This window comes from Nematostella vectensis, chromosome 1, assembly GCF_932526225.1.
Source record: "Nematostella vectensis chromosome 1, jaNemVect1.1, whole genome shotgun sequence".
Taxonomy (NCBI): domain Eukaryota; kingdom Metazoa; phylum Cnidaria; class Anthozoa; order Actiniaria; family Edwardsiidae; genus Nematostella; species Nematostella vectensis.
In genome coordinates, this window is record NC_064034.1 from 21,098,139 (window position 1) to 21,117,828 (window position 19,690).

General features: G+C 40.5%; 2 protein-coding genes across 8 annotated transcripts; both read left to right on the forward strand.

Annotated features, from left to right (window-relative positions):
- Positions 1–42: 42 nt before the first annotated feature.
- LOC5518221 (asparagine synthetase domain-containing protein 1) lies at positions 43–9,103 on the forward strand. Of its 4 annotated transcripts, none has more exons than XM_032362872.2 (10): positions 43–226; positions 493–711; positions 1,063–1,329; positions 1,768–2,537; positions 3,055–3,277; positions 3,609–3,643; positions 3,748–3,925; positions 6,975–7,042; positions 7,440–7,614; positions 7,823–9,103. In XM_032362872.2, the coding sequence occupies exons 1-10, from the start codon at positions 167–169 to the stop codon at positions 8,003–8,005; spliced, it is 2,178 nt and encodes a 725-aa protein (XP_032218763.1). In that variant the 5' UTR covers positions 43–166; the 3' UTR covers positions 8,006–9,103. The 4 variants fall into 4 exon arrangements, 3 of the variants coding, with proteins under 3 accessions (XP_032218763.1, XP_032218764.1, XP_032218765.1); XM_032362873.2 differs by having other exon boundaries at positions 7,727–7,842; XR_007312647.1 differs by lacking the exon at positions 7,823–9,103 and having other exon boundaries at positions 3,748–4,029; positions 7,440–7,597.
- A 56-nt stretch (positions 9,104–9,159) lies between these two features.
- Positions 9,160–19,389, forward strand: LOC5518226 (putative histone-lysine N-methyltransferase PRDM6). 4 transcript variants are annotated; one of them, XM_048732148.1, is made up of 7 exons: positions 9,160–9,734; positions 10,154–10,215; positions 14,450–14,632; positions 15,243–15,457; positions 15,910–16,153; positions 16,437–16,516; positions 17,633–19,389. In XM_048732148.1, exons 3-7 carry the CDS (start codon positions 14,452–14,454, stop codon positions 18,065–18,067), a joined length of 1,155 nt encoding a protein of 384 aa, XP_048588105.1. In that variant the 5' UTR covers positions 9,160–9,734; positions 10,154–10,215; positions 14,450–14,451; the 3' UTR covers positions 18,068–19,389. The 4 variants fall into 4 exon arrangements, with proteins under 4 accessions (XP_048588105.1, XP_048588859.1, XP_048588517.1 ...); XM_048732902.1 differs by having other exon boundaries at positions 9,160–9,721; XM_048732560.1 differs by having other exon boundaries at positions 9,181–9,315.
- Positions 19,390–19,690: the final 301 nt, after the last annotated feature.

Consider the following 19,690-nt stretch of genomic DNA (forward strand, 5'->3'; position numbering starts at 1 on the left):
TTTGCTTTTTTATTTTGTGAGAATTAGGGTTCCTGTGGTCGATCATTCGTAATGCGGGCTCATTTGAATTCCAACATGGCTGACGGCCGATAAAAAGACCAAGTTTTCTTTATTCTCAAAGTTTAGTGTGATCTATTTCTTTTCGTGGTAAAATTATAGGTTAAGAATGTGCGGTATATTCTGTTGTTTGTGTGAAGATAACGATGAGTGTAAAATATCCGCTGAGGTAAGAATCGAATCGTCGAAAACTAAAATCAGGAATCTAAAGATTCCCGCCTTATTATGGGAAAAGTTGACAGCAACATATGATGTGTCAACTTAGGTCAGAAAAATTCCCTAACAGTGTTACCACCTCATTCGACGTGTGATGTTTCTTCAACGTTGTATTCTTGTTTGGCCACACCACAAAGCTGAATAAAAAATATTCTTGCAAGAAACATTTTAATATTCACCTAGGGCCTTCATCTAGTTCGACAATTATCTTTTCTATAGAAAATCAAGCAATCTGTTACCCCACTACTCAAAAGAAGAGGTCCTGACTGTTTTGGCAGTGCAAGCCGGAATGTTTTCAGTAGAAATCCCCAAAAGGCGTATCACTTAACATTAGCAGGGTCTGTGCTACACTTGCGAGGATCGCTGACGCGACAGCCATACGAGACTGAGGGAGGAAATGTGCTGGTATGGAATGGTGAAATATTTGGTGGGGTTGAGGTAAGTAGTAGCAAGAAAGCCATATTACAGCAAAAATATTTTCTGCCCTTGTTTTGGGTAAATTTTTTTCTTGGTATTTGTTGTGAATTTTGAGCCAAATGCTTTTATTATTTTTGTTACCTTGTTGCTCCCCCTTGGGCCATGCTTTCCTATATTCAGATTAGATTAAATGGTTGATATCAACAAAATTCAACCCCCTCACCCCATATGTTATTCTACTCTTACTATTAGTGCCTCTAGCTTACACATGGGGGAAACTTTTTTAGTGTTATAAGAAGAACCATTTAGAGATCTTATAACAGAAGTTATATCAAGCAATCTGATGTTCTTTTCCATTCTTTTCAAAAATAGATCCCAAACAAGTCAAATGATACATCTGTACTTTCTCAATTACTGGATTTCCATGGTGAAACAGACCCTGTCAGTCATGTCGTTGATGTCATGTCAAGGATACGTGGACCCTGGTCATTTATTTATTGGCAAGCTAGTCAAGAGCGATTATGGTTTGGCCGCGATTTCTTTGGTAGAAGAAGTCTTCTTTGGCATCTCCCATCTAGTCCTGGAGATCCTCTTGTCATTTGTTCTGTTGCTCAGAGATCACATCAGAATGACCAACTGGTAAGTATGTCTAAGCAATGTTAAGTAATATTTCTAGGCCTGTTCGAATAAGTTCTGTATCTTGATTTTGTGGCTTGTGCTATACAGATTTAGTGACGTTTGCCTCAACATTTTCCTGGAGCCGTGGCAAACTGCTTTGTCAGAAAAACAAAACATTTGTCCTATTCCCCATTAAAACAAAAACACAGTTGAATAACTAATGAAGAAGGAATTAATTGTACAATGTGTACAAAGAAAACACATTCCTTGGCCATGTTTTAAAGGGCAGATTTAATCCTAAACTACAGTACTAATCTTAAACTACTGTACTATGACCCTCAATCCACACTGGTGTCCCTGAGCAACCTATAAAGTAAAGCTGCTGTGCATGAGAGTTTTGAGCTTTATCAATCATAGCTTTATTGGTAGCCATTTATGACGTTTTTTTTTTTTTTTCAGGCAATGGTAGAACTACCAGCTGATGGCATTTATTGCCTGGAAATTTCCCCAGAAAATGAGGTAGAGAATGGTCCATTCAAAGTCACCAGATTTCCTTGGGGTTCCTACTCTCAGAATACTCATGTGCTAGCTTCACCAATTTCTAAGTTTAACTCTACAATACCTTCCAAAGAGGATTTAGAAGGTGAAATGTTACCAGACATTACCTTGGATTTGTGTTGTGAGTACTCAAGCCAAAGGCTAAAGTCTACAGAGGAATTGTTATGCAAAATGACAAAGAGCTCTTACAATGACACAAAACCTGAAAATACTGTTCGACCTTGTTCTCAATGCAATCATCTGGGATTTAGCCAAGATCCTGATGAAGCTTCTCACTGCAGCGGTGAGTGCTGTCAATCATTATTTGATGATATGTCAAGAAATGTGTCACAGAACCATGTGAAGGAAACACAAGCAGATAAAACATCTGATGGTCAGGACTGTAGGAGGAACAGTTGGATTCATTTAGCTGAGGCATTAATCAAAGTTCTCGGAGAAGCTGTAAGAAAAAGAGTGTTTAATTTGCCAAGGTGCCAAGATGAACAAACACTTGCAGCATTGGACCTTCACAAACGTCATGGGAGCGAGGATGGATGGGTGAAAACAGATATTAGAGGTGACAATCATGGCAAAGAAGAAACTTTGACAAGTATAAATGGAAAGTTCTCAAGGGTCGGTATTCTATTTTCTGGAGGGATAGACTCAATGATGTTGGCAGCATTGGCAGATAGGTAGGTCATCTGTTGTATAGAGTTTAGGTATGGTTTAATTGAATTATTTTTCTCTAAAAGTTGTGAAGCCCCTCTCTTCTCCACTCTATTCACCTTGAAGCACTTGGTTTCACATTTTACTTATTGTATTAACCGGATGTACATGGGGTACATCATCTTGGATGTGAACTCAGTTTTATTGTTCAGTAATATGACCATACCAGCACGCTAGGAGATTACACTTTAAAATTCAGAAATTAGACCCACAGCTTACTGTTACAGATAAGAGAAGGCCCATTAATTAACGGGGGCCTCAATACATGGTTTAGGGGAGGACTTTATTTTTTAAACAGGTATTCTGATTAATTTCAGAGCCTCCTAAAAGTCTGAAATTTCAATAAATTAATGTGATGCTCCTCTTCCCCCCCCTCCCCCCCCCCTCAATATTCCAAGGCCTTTTACAGCTCTGCCCTTCTTGGGCATCAGTATGGCAGTTCTACAGCCTAATTTAATATTAACCTATTTTCTTCTCATCTAGGTTTGTTCCTTATTATGAATCAATCGACCTCATCAATGTTGCATTTGAACAAAAGCCAGTACAAACTAATCCAACCAACAAAAGACTTGCCCGGCAGAGCCAAAGAGAAATAAGCAGTGCCCACCAAGCCCAAAGATTTGATGTCCCTGACAGGATTACTGGAAAGTCTGGTCTACTGGAGCTAGCCACCATCGCACCAACCAGGAAGTGGAACTTTTTAGAGGTATCCACCACCACATCCCTGCAAACAATTTGGTGGTCTACTGCATTTGGCAGGTCCTGTTAAGGGATACCTGTGCCCTGTGAATGTCCCTTGTCCCTATTTCAAGTAAGGTTGTACAGTCACTGTATTTTGTCCCATGCTGCCTGAAGGGTGTCAAATAATTGTACATTGTCACATCAGAGTGACTTAACCCTTCTGCTTGCATAACAAGTTTGCATGTACATGTAACCACAACGTGCAAATGGCTGTACCTGAATATCTAAAAAGCTTGCAAACTTCAAGGTTTATTACAAAAGATAGATGTATTTATTAGGCTTGTTCTCTATCTTAGGTGAATGTCACTTTGGAGGAGCTTCAATACTCAAGGTAAACAACTTTGCGCCCTAACTTTCAGTTGACTTACAAATAGTCAAAGTATTTCTTGTTAAAAGAAGACCTTGTACTTTTACTTATGTGGCCTTATTTTGCAGAAAGGAATACATCTCACACCTGGTGTCCCCCCTGAGTTCTGTGCTGGATGACAGCATTGGCAGTGCCCTGTGGTTTGCTGCCAGGGGGGGTGGTGTGCTTCACTGTCCGTCTTGTATTAGGGATAGCTCATCTGACACAGAGTGTGATCATCCTTCTGGTTACACCAGCAATGCTAAGGTAACAGGGTGTTGTTGAGACTGTTATATCTCGGTACACCAGCAATGCTAAGGTAACAGGGTGTTGTTGAGACTGTTATATCTCGGTACACCAGCAATGCTAAGGTAACAGGGTGTTGTTGAGACTTTTCTGTCCTGGGTGTGGTGGATCAGAAGCCCAATTCTTTACTTCCCTCTACCTGATCCCCGTCACCATTACCACTACCACCCATTATCATCACCTCCATCACCGCTACCACCATTATCATTATCACCATTTCCACCAACACCACTATCATCATGATCAGCACTATCACCACTGTTACCATCATTATCGCCATCACTATCTCCATCACCACCACCACCATCATCGTGAAATGGAATAAAGCACTTTAATTAAATGATGGATTGGATCTCACATTGAATCAAGTGCGGTTCGCTACTGATATGAATATCTTATTACCAATGTATTGTCTAGCCCAAGAAAATATGGAACGTGGAACGGATCAGTAGTATAGGAAGTGCCCCGTACAGTTGATAACAAAGAAAGTGTGTGTTGTGGTCATCTTTGTAGGTGTTGTGTACAGTTGATAACAAAGAAAGTGCGTGTTGTGGTCACCTTTGTAGGTGTTGTGTACAGTTGATAACAAAGAAAGTGTGTGTTGTGGTCACCTTTGTAGGTGTTGTGTACAGTTGATAACAAAGAAAGTGTGTGTTGTGGTCACCTTTGTAGGTGTTGTGTACAGTTGATAACAAAGAAAGTGTGTGTTGTGGTCACCTTTGTAGGTGTTGTGTACAGTTGATAACAAAGAAAGTGTGTGTTGTGGTCACCTTTGTAGGTGTTGTGTACAGTTGATAACAAAGAAAGTGTGTGTTGTGGTCACCTTTGTAGGTGTTGTGTACAGTTGATAACAAAGAAAGTGTGTGTTGTGGTCACCTTTGTAGGTGTTGTGTACAGTTGATAACAAAGAAAGTGTGTGTTGTGGTCACCTTTGTAGGTGTTGTGTACAGTTGATAACAAAGAAAGTGTGTGTTGTGGTCACCTTTGTAGGTGTTGTGTACAGTTGATAACAAAGAAAGTGTGTGTTGTGGTCACCTTTGTAGGTGTTGTGTACAGTTGATAACAAAGAAAGTGAGTGTTGTGGTCACCTTTGTAGGTGTTGTGTACAGTTGATAACAAAGAAAGTGTGTGTTGTGGTCACCTTTGTAGGTGTTGTGTACAGTTGATAACAAAGAAAGTGTGTGTTGTGGTCACCTTTGTAGGTGTTGTGTACAGTTGATAACAAAGAAAGTGTGTGTTGTGGTCACCTTTGTAGGTGTTGTGTACAGTTGATAACAAAGAAAGTGTGTGTTGTGGTCACCTTTGTAGGTGTTGTGTACAGTTGATAACAAAGAAAGTGAGTGTTGTGGTCACCTTTTTAGGTGTTGTGTACAGTTGATAACAAAGAAAGTGAGTGTTGTGGTCACCTTTGTAGGTGTTGTGTACAGTTGATAACAAAGAAAGTGAGTGTTGTGGTCACCTTTGTAGGTGTTGTGTACAGTTGATAACAAAGAAAGTGTGTGTTGTGGTCACCTTTGTAGGTGTTGTGTACAGTTGATAACAAAGAAAGTGAGTGTTGTGGTCACCTTTGTAGGTGTTGTGTACAGTTGATAACAAAGAAAGTGAGTGTTGTGGTCACCTTTGTAGGTGTTGTGTACAGTTGATAACAAAGAAAGTGTGTGTTGTGGTCACCTTTGTAGGTGTTGTGTACAGTTGATAACAAAGAAAGTGTGTGTTGTGGTCACCTTTGTAGGTGTTGTGTACAGTTGATAACAAAGAAAGTGAGTGTTGTGGTCACCTTTGTAGGTGTTGTGTACAGTTGATAACAAAGAAAGTGTGTGTTGTGGTCACCTTTGTAGGTGTTGTGTACAGTTGATAACAAAGAAAGTGTGTGTTGTGGTCACCTTTTTAGGTGTTGTGTACAGTTGATAACAAAGAAAGTGTGTGTTGTGGTCACCTTTTTAGGTGTTGTGTACAGTTGATAACAAAGAAAGTGTGTGTTGTGGTCACCTTTGTAGGTGTTGTGTACAGTTGATAACAAAGAAAGTGTGTGTTGTGGTCATCTTTTGTAGGTGTTGTGTACAGTTGATAACAAAGAAAGTGTGTGTTGTGGTCACCTTTTTAGGTGTTGTGTACAGTTGATAACAAAGAAAGTGTGTGTTGTGGTCACCTTTGTAGGTGTTGTGTACAGTTGATAACAAAGAAAGTGTGTGTTGTGGTCATCTTTTGTAGGTGTTGTGTACAGTTGATAACAAAGAAAGTGTGTGTTGTGGTCACCTTTGTAGGTGTTGTGTACAGTTGATAACAAAGAAAGTGTGTGTTGTGGTCACCTTTGTAGGTGTTGTGTACAGTTGATAACAAAGAAAGTGTGTGTTGTGGTCACCTTTGTAGGTGTTGTGTACAGTTGATAACAAAGAAAGTGTGTGTTGTGGTCACCTTTTGTAGGTGTTGTGTACAGTTGATAACAAAGAAAGTGTGTGTTGTGGTCACCTTTGTAGGTGTTGTGTACAGTTGATAACAAAGAAAGTGTGTGTTGTGGTCACCTTTGTAGGTGTTGTGTACAGTTGATAACAAAGAAAGTGTGTGTTGTGGTCACCTTTTGTAGGTGTTGTGTACAGTTGATAACAAAGAAAGTGTGTGTTGTGGTCACCTTTGTAGGTGTTGTGTACAGTTGATAACAAAGAAAGTGTGTGTTGTGGTCACCTTTGTAGGTGTTGTGTACAGTTGATAACAAAGAAAGTGTGTGTTGTGGTCACCTTTGTAGGTGTTGTGTACAGTTGATAACAAAGAAAGTGTGTGTTGTGGTCACCTTTGTAGGTGTTGTGTACAGTTGATAACAAAGAAAGTGTGTGTTGTGGTCACCTTTTGTAGGTGTTGTGTACAGTTGATAACAAAGAAAGTGTGTGTTGTGGTCACCTTTGTAGGTGTTGTGTACAGTTGATAACAAAGAAAGTGTGTGTTGTGGTCACCTTTGTAGGTGTTGTGTACAGTTGATAACAAAGAAAGTGTGTGTTGTGGTCACCTTTTGTAGGTGTTGTTGGTTGGAATGGGAGCAGATGAGCAGTTGGGTGGCTATGCAAGACACAGGACGAAATTCATGTGAGTCTTAAAAGCAGATTTCATTGTATTTTGATCACGTTCTGAGGCGAGTACAGCATGTTCAGCATATTATATGGCGACGAGAATTCGGATAGAAATAGGGTCACAAAAATAGGGAAATTAATGTTTTCTAGATTTTGTAAACTTGAAAATATCGTAGGAACAAACTCTGGCGCATCGCCTCGCACCACGCTAAATTATTCGCGCTTTCTTGCAACAGTTTTAGAGATACTTTGACATTGAATGAATATGTTTTATCGTTGGTTGGATTTAAATACATAATAATTTCAGTTGAGGTCATGATTTTTCGTGGTTATTTACTGGATAATTATTCTGTTTGCTCTTGTGTCAAATTAACTGGAATTGATATTTTTCTGTCTTGGGTCTCTTGAGGCAGGCAGCATGGATGGGCGGGGCTTATTGAGGAGATAGAGATGGAAGTCAACAGGATCGCAACGCGCAATCTCGGCAGGGATGACCGCTGTATATCTGATCACGGACGCGAGGCGCGGTTCCCTTTCCTCGACGAGAGCGTCGTGTCGTTTCTCAACGCACTTCCGGTTTGGTGGAAGGTGAGCCGTGATTGGTCACGCGATAAGATAATGACAGATCTAAGTCCTACTTCTTCCCTAGGGTCTTCTCCGTTAAAAAAAAACTTAACGGCGGTCAATTTCAATATGGCAGATGATCGAAACAGAAGACCAGAAATGCATCACCACGTAGAGGACTTCAGGAATCAGGAATCCCATGGTTGATCTCAGTCTCTTGTTCCTCTTGCAGACGGATCCGAGACAACCGAGAGGGACTGGAGAGAAGCTGCTTTTACGACAGGCAGCCCGGCTTCTAGGTCTGACGTCATCGGCGGCGCTGCCGAAGCGCGCGATTCAATTCGGATCTCGAATTGCTAAACTCGAAAGCGCCAATGAGAAAGGCTCCGATGCGTGCTCTCGATTCGACACCTGACTCCGTGTCTTTACCACTGACACCGAAAAAACGTAGTCCGTGCAAACGGCAAATGGCAGCTCTTCGACCGAAAGGACCCATGCTTCCCAAAATATTTGCTCCAAATTCAGAAAAATATGATCAAAACTTACGACTATCCGTTAAATGTAATTGATATATGGTTCTGACATAGCTTGAGTTTATTTACCACATTCATTTTAACAAATAATCAATACCCATGAGCACCTTTCGGTCGTTGAACTTAAAATAGGTGTATATTGGGGCGCATAAAGGACAACATTTTCTTAATAGAAATTCATGTTCGCGGTATTCCCAATAAATGTATTATTATTGAGACTTTTTCAAGAGAATTCGCAGAGAATATATATTATTCACATTGGTAATCATAAATTATAATTGACATGTATTTAATTCACACAGCTAATATCGAAAACGTTACAAAGAACACGAAATATAAAAAGTTTTATCTCAAATTGTGAACTACTTATAACAAACAAAATAGCGAACAAAATAGCGAACATTACTGTTAAATTTTATCTTTTTGGGGAAAATATCGGATTCCTTTTTTAATTAATTTATTAATTTTTTTCTTCTCATTTTTCCTACTCTGCTATAAGCACTTCCTGTTTCATGATATAGTACATTTGTAGGCATTCTATAAAATAAATATCTAATTTTGAGTGACGTTACGCAGACAATATAAGCTGGTGACCTGCCAAATTTATTGCGTTTTAGTTTTTCTCAGCCGATTATTCTTTCAAATGCAAAGTACGTGAAAAAATTCATTTGAGTATCCAGAAGTTTTTTGCTTTTGTCTAAATTAATTAAATACAACGGCCGTTATGTTATTATTCATCAGAGTTCATAGGGCCGTAAAACACATTTGTCAGCTAAATATTGACAAATATTGTGCGTTTTACTTGAAATAAACTCCCCAAAGTTTAATAAGATAAGTCAATAGTCAATATATAAGATGTTTTAAACAAACGTTTAATATTTGAACGTGTAAAAAAGCGTGTATTTGTACAGGTCGATCTGCCGTTTAATTTGTAAAAATGTGAAAAATACTTGACATAAACTGCTTTGCCTTCATTATAAGAACTTGTGGCTTATTGAATCTGTTTGTTTTAATAACAGTCATCAATATTAACAACCCTTTACTTAAACTACCAGTAATCACAAACTCTTACACGCGCGTTTGACAGTTAAATTGGGTTTTTCAAGTCTTGCTACTTGCTTGTGTTCTGTATTCTGTGTTCATTCGTCGTGAAGGGGACCAGGTTTAAAGAAGACCTTTTTAGGCCATACTGGTAAGTCTTTCTTGCAAATTGTTTAATTGAAATTGTAAAAGATAGGTCAAGGCTGCGAAGCAGATTTGCGAAACATTTAATTGACGTTCTTAGTTTTGTAACATTGGAACTTCTCGGAAAATAGTCATCTGGTCATATTTGTTGGGAAGGGGGCTTGATTTTTTTTTGCGCTCGCCTCGTTTAAAGCAACGTTCTTCATTTCTTTTATTGAAAACTTTTTCGTGACACAAATCGTTAGCAAATTGGCTGCTTGGCGCCATATATTTTATTGTATCCTTTGGAAAACACTTCTTTTATTTTCGTTTATTATAATAACGCAATTTCATATCGCGTTTATAGGGCGTAGCTCGCGGCAGACCTGAACATTTCGAGACGGACATGCAATTTACGACATTTGTGAATTGTGGTAAAAACTTGAAGTGAGCGATTGTATTATTAATTACCTCTTAGCCAATGTTATAGGTGATTTTCAAAACAATATCACTATTAACCTAACAGCTTAGACAAGAGAAATACTTGAAAAAAGTATTAGTGGTTCAAACGTTAACAAGATTTCGTCGCACTTCCTTTCTTTATTGGGTTTCCTTGTGTGGGAATGCTAGCCAATGCGGGGACGTTAAAGGGGGAGAGTTTTAAGAATGCCATACCGTCGGAGATTTAGCATTCCCTTTTGACAGGTGTCACACAAAGTTTGATTTTTGTGGAGTTATTGTGATAAACCCCAAAATAGCCGCTGCTGTGAGAAAACTATTATCCCTCCCGCTAGTCCTCGGTCCCGGCTCCACTTGCGCGCAGAACAAGGGAATTAATTGAACGTATCCTCTTTTCCTCTTTGCAGATAGGGTGCATATACAAGCTTAGAGGCGAAACAAGCTGGCTAAGGTTGCAATTCTGGTTTAGGTAAGCTTGTCTTTGGGAGAGTCGAGGAAAACAACTTTTTTGTTTAGATTTGTGTTGACATTTTTTCACTGACTTTGCGTAGCGCAGTAAGCTGCCCATGTTTGACAGGGGTAATCTGACAGATCAAACTTCGTCAGAGGAATTGCCCAATATACCAACACGGGGATACCTCTGGAAATGAGGGAAATATGTGGAATTATCCTCTTATATTCGTGTTTTGCCGAATTGCTGATTTTTCCTTTGATGCCTTTGAACATGGCCTAAACAAGTTACCCCAAGTGCAATTTTAGTGTGTTTTTCTCTAAATGTAAAATTCGTTGATGCCGAGTCTAAAGATTCTTTTGATAAGTTGCCGCTAAGTTTTAAAGGCTCCAGGGGGTCATCGTGAAAGTTAACGGCCCCGATTTCTTAGAGCGCTTTGCTTAGAAAACCAGCTGGAATCCGAAAAACAAAAGTTGTTCGCTTATTGTCGCCAAATTGTTTCTAAGGGCAGTTTTTCTCCAGTCATGGAAACGGCGCCCCAAATTCAGTAAAAACAAAGCCAAACAAAAACCCGTTTTCCATGTGTGTCTTTTTCCATTCTTCCCAATTTACCTAATCCCATTCAATATTTATAACCTTTTTGTTGAAACGTTTTATTAAAACTTCGCACCTTTTGAGGTGTAAGTCTTGGTCCTGAAAATCATGACTTTTAACAGACTTCGGTTTGTAAGGGCGGTTCATCTCATGAAGAATTTAATCTCATAATTTTTTTCCTCATGACGCAGTGCTTCAGAAATTAGAAGAATATTGTTTTGAATTGAAGAGGATTTTATTTTATGGCAATACCCAAAACAAAACAGGTAGAATATCGGAAAAGTTAAACAACCTACACAATTTCTGAAACGCGACCGTTTTTCTCTCGCCACATGCAATCTTTTATAATCGAACCAAATTCGAACATAAAGGTATCAAATCATATTTTTTCTTGTATATTTTGTTGTTGTTGCAGTTCTTTCTAAATACTGTTCAACTTTGTGTTGTGAGGATTGCGCTGACCTTGGGAACGGCCTCGTTCTCTTTATTTTCTTGTAGTACCTCTCCAAATATCTTTTACTTTGGGAAAAAGGATAGGCTTCAGTATTGGAGGCTTGGAGGCTAATTTATGTGAAACCCCATAAAAGCACTTGAATAATCTAAGCTATTTCGCTTGCTCTTGTGGTGATTAAAAGATTGTGTAATAGAGGCTCAATTCAAACTCAAATTACTCGTAGGTTCGAATCCTTACGTTTTTTGTAGAATACGAGTTTTTTGGGTGGACCAAATACTATATTCAAAATCTTTACAGTTGGAGAGTTGTAGTACAGTAGGAAATTACGCTATGTATTATGCTAACATGCTATGCTTTGCAAAAAAAGGGAAAGATAAAAGCTACTAAATCCACAGGTTTACATCGTTAATATAATTAGATTTTCACAATTCGGTTATTGTTAGAATGTGGGATGCAAAATCGTTAAATAATCGAAGTCATCAAAACTTCAGAGTATAGTTGCCAATTGACACATTTCAGACGTATTTATAAGATTTTGAAGTTCTTGTGTCTTTGTATAAAATCGTCGTCTATCATGCGCTTGATGCTCTGTGATGCAAACTGGAATGACCAAAATAACTAGACTTTCTTACCATCCCGTTGATTTGTTATGTTTTGCAAGTAAAAGAAAATTCTCGAACAATGAAAGTCTGCCACAGGTTATGTTTAGAACAACAGACAATAGACTTGTTACACTCAATTAGACAAGACAATTGAGTAATTTGTAGTGAGACCATATCACCCGCAAAAACAAACAGTTGCTGCTATAGAGTGTTTTGACACTAGGACTTTAGCGAGGAATCCCAGTCTTTTGAAGTTCTGTGTCCGGGTTTTGAGTCTCTATACCTTCCTTTATCGTTTTGTTTTTCCTTTTTTGCTACGTTCCCTTGCTGAACACCATGTAAATGTCAGTTCCATTCAAGCAGGTAAAGCGTTATACTTGGTTCTTGAAAAGGCGTTCATTTATATTTAATACCATGCTAATACCACACAGTTTAAACAATCCACACCGTTTTCCACAGTTTTGTTCATACATGACATTTCTTTTAAAACGATATCCCAAAGGCATGGAAAGTAGGTTTATTTTTTCAATAGTTTTAAACTATCTTTCTCAAAACTTTTAAAATTATAAAAAATAAAATGAGTGAGAACTTAAAATTTAAAAAAAATCCATCCCCCCTGCAAAGCACAGGAAGATATTGTAAACACTATTCTAAAAACCTGGAGTATTTAGATCATTGTTTCTTCTTGCACTCCAGACGGTTCCTAAGGTACTTTGTCTAGCGTGATAGTCTGTGAGTTAGATGCTGTCCGTAAAAGGCTTTGTTATTTGAACCACTTGTAAGACTAGTTGAGCTTAGTTAGTTATGTGGTTGGTATGTATCTAGTATATATGTTTTTATTGAATAGGCTAGCCAAATAGATTTGTTTTCAATTGTGGCTTCCGTGGCTTTCGTAGTCGAGCATCGTAGCGGAGTCGTAGGCTGATTTACACTCTAAGACTTTCGTAGTCGAGCGTCGTAGCCGAGTCGTTAGCTGATTTACACTCTACGACTTTCGTAGTCCAGCGTCGTAGCGGAGTCGTTAGCTGATTTACACTCTACGACTTTCGTAGTCCAGCGTCGTAGCGGAGTCGTTAGCTGATTTACACTGTACGACTTTCGTAGTCGAGCATCGTAGCGGAGTCGTAGGCTGATTTACACTCTACGACTTTCGTAGTCTAGCGTCGTAGCGGAGTCGATAGCTGATTTACCCTCTACGACTTTCGTAGTCCAGCGTCGTAGCGGAGTCGTTAGCTGATTTACACTCTACGACTTTCGTAGTCCAGCGTCGTAGCGGAGTCGTTAGCTGATTTACACTCTACGACTTTCGTAGTCCAGCGTCGTAGCGGAGTCGTTAGCTGATTTACACTCTACGACTTTCGTAGTCCAGCGTCGTAGCGGAGTCGTTAGCTGATTTACACTCTACGACTTTCGTAGTCCAGCGTCGTAGCGGAGTCGTTAGCTGATTTACACTCTACCACTTTCGTAGTCGAGCATCGTAGCGTAGTCGTTAGCTGATTTACACTCTACCACTTTCGTAGTCGAGCATCGTAGCGTAGTCGTTAGCTGATTTACACTCTACGACTTTCGTGGTCGAGCATCGTAGCGGAGTCGTTAGCTTATTTACACTCTACGACTTTCGTAGTCCAGCGTCGTAGCGGAGTCGTTAGCTGATTTACACTCTACGACTTTCGTAGTCGAGCATCGTAGCGGAGTCATAGGCTGATTTACACTCTACGACTTTCGTAGTCCAGCGTCGTAGCGGAGTCGTTAGCTGATTTACACTCTACGACTTTCGTAGTCCAGCGTCGTAGCGGAGTCGTTAGCTGATTTACACTCTACGACTTTCGTAGTCCAGCGTCGTAGCGGAGTCGTTAGCTGATTTACACTCTACGACTTTCGTAGTCCAGCGTCGTAGCGGAGTCGTTAGCTTATTTACACTCTACGACTTTCGTAGTCCAGCGTCGTAGCGGAGTCGTTAGCTTATTTACACTGTACGACTTTCGTAGTCCAGCTTCGTAGCGGAGTCGTAGGCTGATTTACACTCTACGACTTTCGTAGTCCAGCGTCGTAGCGGAGTCGATAGCTGATTTACCCTCTACGACTTTCGTAGTCCAGCGTCGTAGCGGAGTCGTTAGCTGATTTACACTCTACGACTTTCGTAGTCCAGCGTCGTAGCGGAGTCGTTAGCTGATTTACACTCTACGACTTTCGTAGTCCAGCGTCGTAGCGGAGTCGTTAGCTGATTTACACTCTACGACTTTCGTAGTCCAGCGTCGTAGCGGAGTCGTTAGCTGATTTACACTCTACCACTTTCGTAGTCGAGCATCGTAGCGTAGTCGTTAGCTGATTTACACTCTACGACTTTCGTAGTCGAGCATCGTAGCGGAGTCGTTAGCTGATTTACACTCTACGACTTTCGTAGTCCAGCGTCGTAGCGGAGTCGTTAGGGGGTGCTCATTCAAGGGATCTTAGATTTTACAGATCGTCAATAATAGACTAAAATACTACTTTTTGTTGATCGACAGGGGGGGTTGTATGCCTGCCCCTCTGGGCCCTCCACAAGGTTCACGCCTGTAATTTTACGTAAAAATAATCGTAACAGGGTTTTATTTTGTTACAGATATGGCGTCATCAAGCTCTGACACTGAGTTCCAGGACTCTCCCGGACGTGACCAAATTTCCTGGGAGGACCTGTATAGTTATCTTTACGGTCACGTGACCTTGAAGCCCTTGGAGCCGCTGGATCTGAAGGCTATACGCTGCAAACGGCGCCGGGACAGTGAATCGAGTATTGATGGCACAGGTACGTGAGACTCTGAATCCGACATGTGTGATGAATACTTAAAGGATGGTTTCCATATGATCGCACTGTATCGCACCTTATTTGACCGTACGATCGCAATCGGTCGCAAAGTGGGTTACATATGATCGCACACGATCGCAGGATAAGTTTTCGTATAATCGCAAACGGTCACTTGACACGAGCCTTTACTGCCGAAGTAATCGATGCAAGTGAGATGTGAGTTTCAAATGGATTTAGTGAACTAAATCCATTTTGATCGTTGTGCAATCAATCCATCCTACAATACAAGAGGCTCCATCGTTTTACTAAAGGGTGAAATAATAGAGGAAGGATGATATTTTTACGATAAGATATTTTCATCTCCCTAAAAAATATCGTTAACGGCAACCAGGACTCCTACTTATACCAGCAATGCTGATGCTGAAGGGGCTATCCTGGAATGGTTAAAAATGATTGTAATGATCATAGCTATTTTAATAACGAAAGTGATAGTGATAATAATAATAATAATAATAATAATAATAATAATAATAATAATAATAATAATAATAATAATAATAATAATAATAATAATAATAATAATAATAATAATATCTTGTGTACTCCCCAGTTCCCGTCAAGAGCCCGCGGTCCTCCCCGCCACTGGCGGCTTTCGTGTTCCCGGATGAAGTTCGCTTGTGCAAGTCGAGCATCCCTGGGGCCAAGTTTGGGGTCTGTGCAGCTCACCCCATTCCCCCGGGCACGTGGATCGGCCCATTCGAGGGTCAGATTGTGACGAGGGAGGAGGTCATCAAAAGAGAACTGGACACTAGTTACATGTGGGAGGTAGGTTTATTTCCACAGAAAATACAAATCAATTAGCTCTGTCAGGTAACTGACTGACAAAGGTCGCCTAGCTATTGTGTCTAGTACCTAAAGCCCACCAAGCATCAAACAGCTGGCTCACAAGAGGCTCTGAAATGACAGTAACGTTTATTTAAAAGTTCGTACTTTCTTTTTATACAGTGGTACTCCCTTCACTCGAAACCTCAATGGAAACTGTTCGAGGTATATCAGGGAGTTCAGGTTATCCGAATGACTACACAAAAGTATATAAGGAACTTCGCTTGTTGGGGCTTCACTTTGCTATAAGATGAACGCCGCTCAGCTAATATGATATCTCCGTAACCCCCCCCCCCCCCTCCCCCTAGTATTTCAGTCCTGATACTTATACCTTAAAGTAAGGTACAAAAGTACATTCTGGGAAAAGAGATTCGATATATTTAATTTCGTTTCAGATCTACAAAGAGGGCCGATTCAGCCATTACATCGACGGCAAGGATGAACATCTATCGAGCTGGATGCGGTTTATTCAGTGCGCGCGTTATCAGGAGGAACAGAATATGACCGTGTTCCAATACTGTGGGAACATCTACTACCGCGCTTACAAGCATATCCCTAAGGGACGAGAACTCCGCGTCTGGTACGACGATAAGTACTCGGAGCTAATCGATATCCCGGCGCTGCTGAAGGGACAAAAAGGTAAGGATGTTATCGTGCGACGATAAATGGTTGGAACAAATCGATATCCCGGCGCCACTAAACTGAAGTGACCGCAGTGCATTGTTGGAAACTTCAAGGTATACCGACTTGAGTCAGCGGTAGCTGAATTTGAGTGATAGTGTGAAACTTGGAAAAAGGGTAGAGGTTCTCTTTTTTTTGTCCATTACTCACAATTTTGCGCAAAAGTGCTCAGGAGTGAATGGGTTAATAAATTTTTTTTGTAGAAGGTGGTGACTTGATTTCGCTTCTATTTGCCCTCCAGATGGCGGTGTGTATTGGAAATCGCCGTCAAATGGTCATGTCAGGGATAATGAGCTGTTCTATCACAGAGAAAACAGACCGGTTAGTACCACCATCTGTCAAAGAATCGGTACAATGGCTACCTTTACCAATCGGTACAATGGGCACCTTTACCAATCGGTACAATGGGCACCTTTACCAATCGGTACAATGGGCACCTTTACCAATCAGTACAATGGGCACCTTTACCAATCGGTACAATGGGCACCTTTACCAATCGGTACAATGAGCACCTTTACCAATCGGTACAATGGGCACCTTTACCAATCGGTACAATGAGCACCTTTACCAATCGGTACAATGGGCACCTTTACCAATCGGTACAATGAGCACCTTTACCAATCGGTACAATGGGCACCTTTACCAATCGGTACAATGGGCACCTTTACCAATCGGTACAATGGGCACCTTTACCAATCGGTACAATGGGCACCTTTACCAATCGGTACAATCGGCACCTTTACCAATCGGTACAATGGGCACCTTTACCAATCGGTACAATGGGCACCTTTACCAATCGGTACAATGAGCACCTTTACCAATCGGTACAATGGGCACCTTTACCAATCGGTACAATGAGCACCTTTACCAATCGGTACAATGGGCACCTTTACCAATCGGTACAATGGGCACCTTTACCAATCGGTACAATGGGCACCTTTACCAATCGGTACAATGAGCACCTTTACCAATCGGTACAATGGGCACCTTTACCAATCGGTACAATGAGCACCTTTACCAATCGGTACAATGGGCACCTTTACCAATCGGTACAATGGGCACCTTTACCAATCGGTACAATGGGCACCTTTACCAATCGGTACAATGGGCACCTTTACCAATCGGTACAATGGGCACCTTTACCAATCGGTACAATGGGCACCTTTACCAATCGGTACAATGGCCACATTTACCTTGACATATTTCTTTTGTCTCTCTTTGTCAACCGCCTTTGTCGTCCTAGCCAAATGTTTAGTGTACAAAAGCATGTTTTTTTTCAAATTGGTAAATAAAGTATAACTTTAGATAGTTATTTTTTTAATTTCTTAAAATAATTAAATATATTGAATGTATTGAACACCTACGTCACTCCATTACCTTCATTTGTCTTCACCCCCAGTTCAACTATTACTCACCCCTTATAAACTGTTTCGACAGATCGACGGTGGGAACCCACACATGACGCATCACCAGTCATTGTACCCCGTCGACCTCAAAGACGCCACAGAGCCGAGTATTTGGCGCTGCGGTCAGTGCAGCCAGACCTTTAGCCAGCGTGTGCTTTTACAGATGCACATTTGTTCCCAGGCCCCGGATAAACCCTATCAGTGCGGCCACTGCCCGGCCTCGTTCCAAGAAGCCAGTGACTTACGTGATCACGTGGTCAGTCACATCAACGAAAAGCCATTCAAGTGCGGATTTTGCGGAAGGTCATTTGCTGGTGCGACGACACTTAACAATCACATTCGAACACATACCGGAGAGAAACCTTTCAAGTGTTTGAAGTGTAACAAGCAGTTTACGCAATCGACGCAATTGAGCCGACATCAGAAATCGCCAGAAGAGTGTGTAGGGAGTAAAATATCATCCTAACCTCAGAGACGGCCTGAACAAATCAGAACACTAAAACAGTGCCATATTGCCCGTGCATTATTGATGTTCGAAGACTGCGGGAGTTCTATTTTTTCTTGTAAATATATAAACGTACACGGTGTACGTTTTCGAATCGCTCATTCACAAATTGTATAGTTTTTAAAGGGTTGTATATAGGGAAAGTGCACACACCTTTGCTGTTTCAGACCCATGCTGGCTTTCCTAAGACTGAGTAGGCTCCATATTTACTATAAATAGTGTGGGGCAGACAGTTTAGGGCAGTACGAGGAACTAGAGACAAATAACATCAACCCTCTTGTTACGGTGAAGGCCCTGTTTGTGTAGTTTGCATGCTTGCTATGCAACAGGCTACGTCGGCAGCTGCAAATCTTGTTTACGCATGAATTATCAGTTTTCCGAAGGCCACGATAAAAAACCGTGAATCACAGAAATCTTACGACGTAACCACCTAAAACTCACGGTGTAGCCACCGAAATTTCACGATGTAGCCACGGAAAACTCACGATGTAACCACGGAAATCTCTCGATGTAACAACGGAAATCTAACGATGTAACCACGGAAATCTTACGATGTAAAACCACTAAAATCTCATGTCGTAGTCAATTTTCAATTTCACCCCGGCAAGTCTCGCGTTTAGCTGTGTGCTTATACACCTATTTCAAGTAAGGTTGCATTCGACAATCCGTGTGTCGTAGCCCACAATGGCTTATGGGTGACGAAGTATAAATGGCTGAATCCGGCTTTGAAAACCACGTGAATACTTTGAGAGGCATAGGGAACAAGAATGCAACAACTTTCATAACCTGAATTAACCTGTATTTGATTTTATTTACGCTTATTTGCTTATTCATTTGATACCCATGAAGCATTGCGGCCTGGGACACATGGATACATACGGCTTATGGATAATACGACGTTTAAAAACTGTTTAGACTGATTTTATAAAATGATTACATAGCCTCGGACGGCTTTATTTCGCTTAGCTTACTAATTTATTGCCTTTCGTTCATATTAAAACACCATTAAATATGTATCTTAGATTTGTTACTGTTATCGTTAATGGTTTTATTTGACTTATTTATCCATGAATCTGCATGCCCAAGGCTTCAAACCGGTTAACATGAATAACAAATGTAGGTTCCTTTTTATGAGCGGAAAACGAGCTGGTTACGCAAGGGCTTTTGATTCATTGTTCAACAAAATTAAGGGTACGTGTTTGCGGCTGAATTGACCCAAAAGAAAAAGTTGATTGCTTTAGCACTTTTCATATCTCGATTTTTATTAAAAACGATTGGAATTATTATGTCCTTTCTTCATTTTAGTGACTATCCATGCACATTCCTAGATACCATTGATACCTTTAAAGCCTCCCTTATACACCCCTTCTTTCCCCTTATACTGTTCAATTTCAGGGGTTCTCAGCTATGAGCATATCAGGAGATCCCTATATGCTCAAAGTTTTCTTCCAAAAAATAATCCTATCTAAAAACATAACCGTCCCGGCCTTGATGGAAATATGAGTTCACAAGTGGTTAATAAAACATGAGGTCCATCGGTAAATGGGCTTCTAAAGCATTCTAAGGCGACGAAGGGTAAATTTC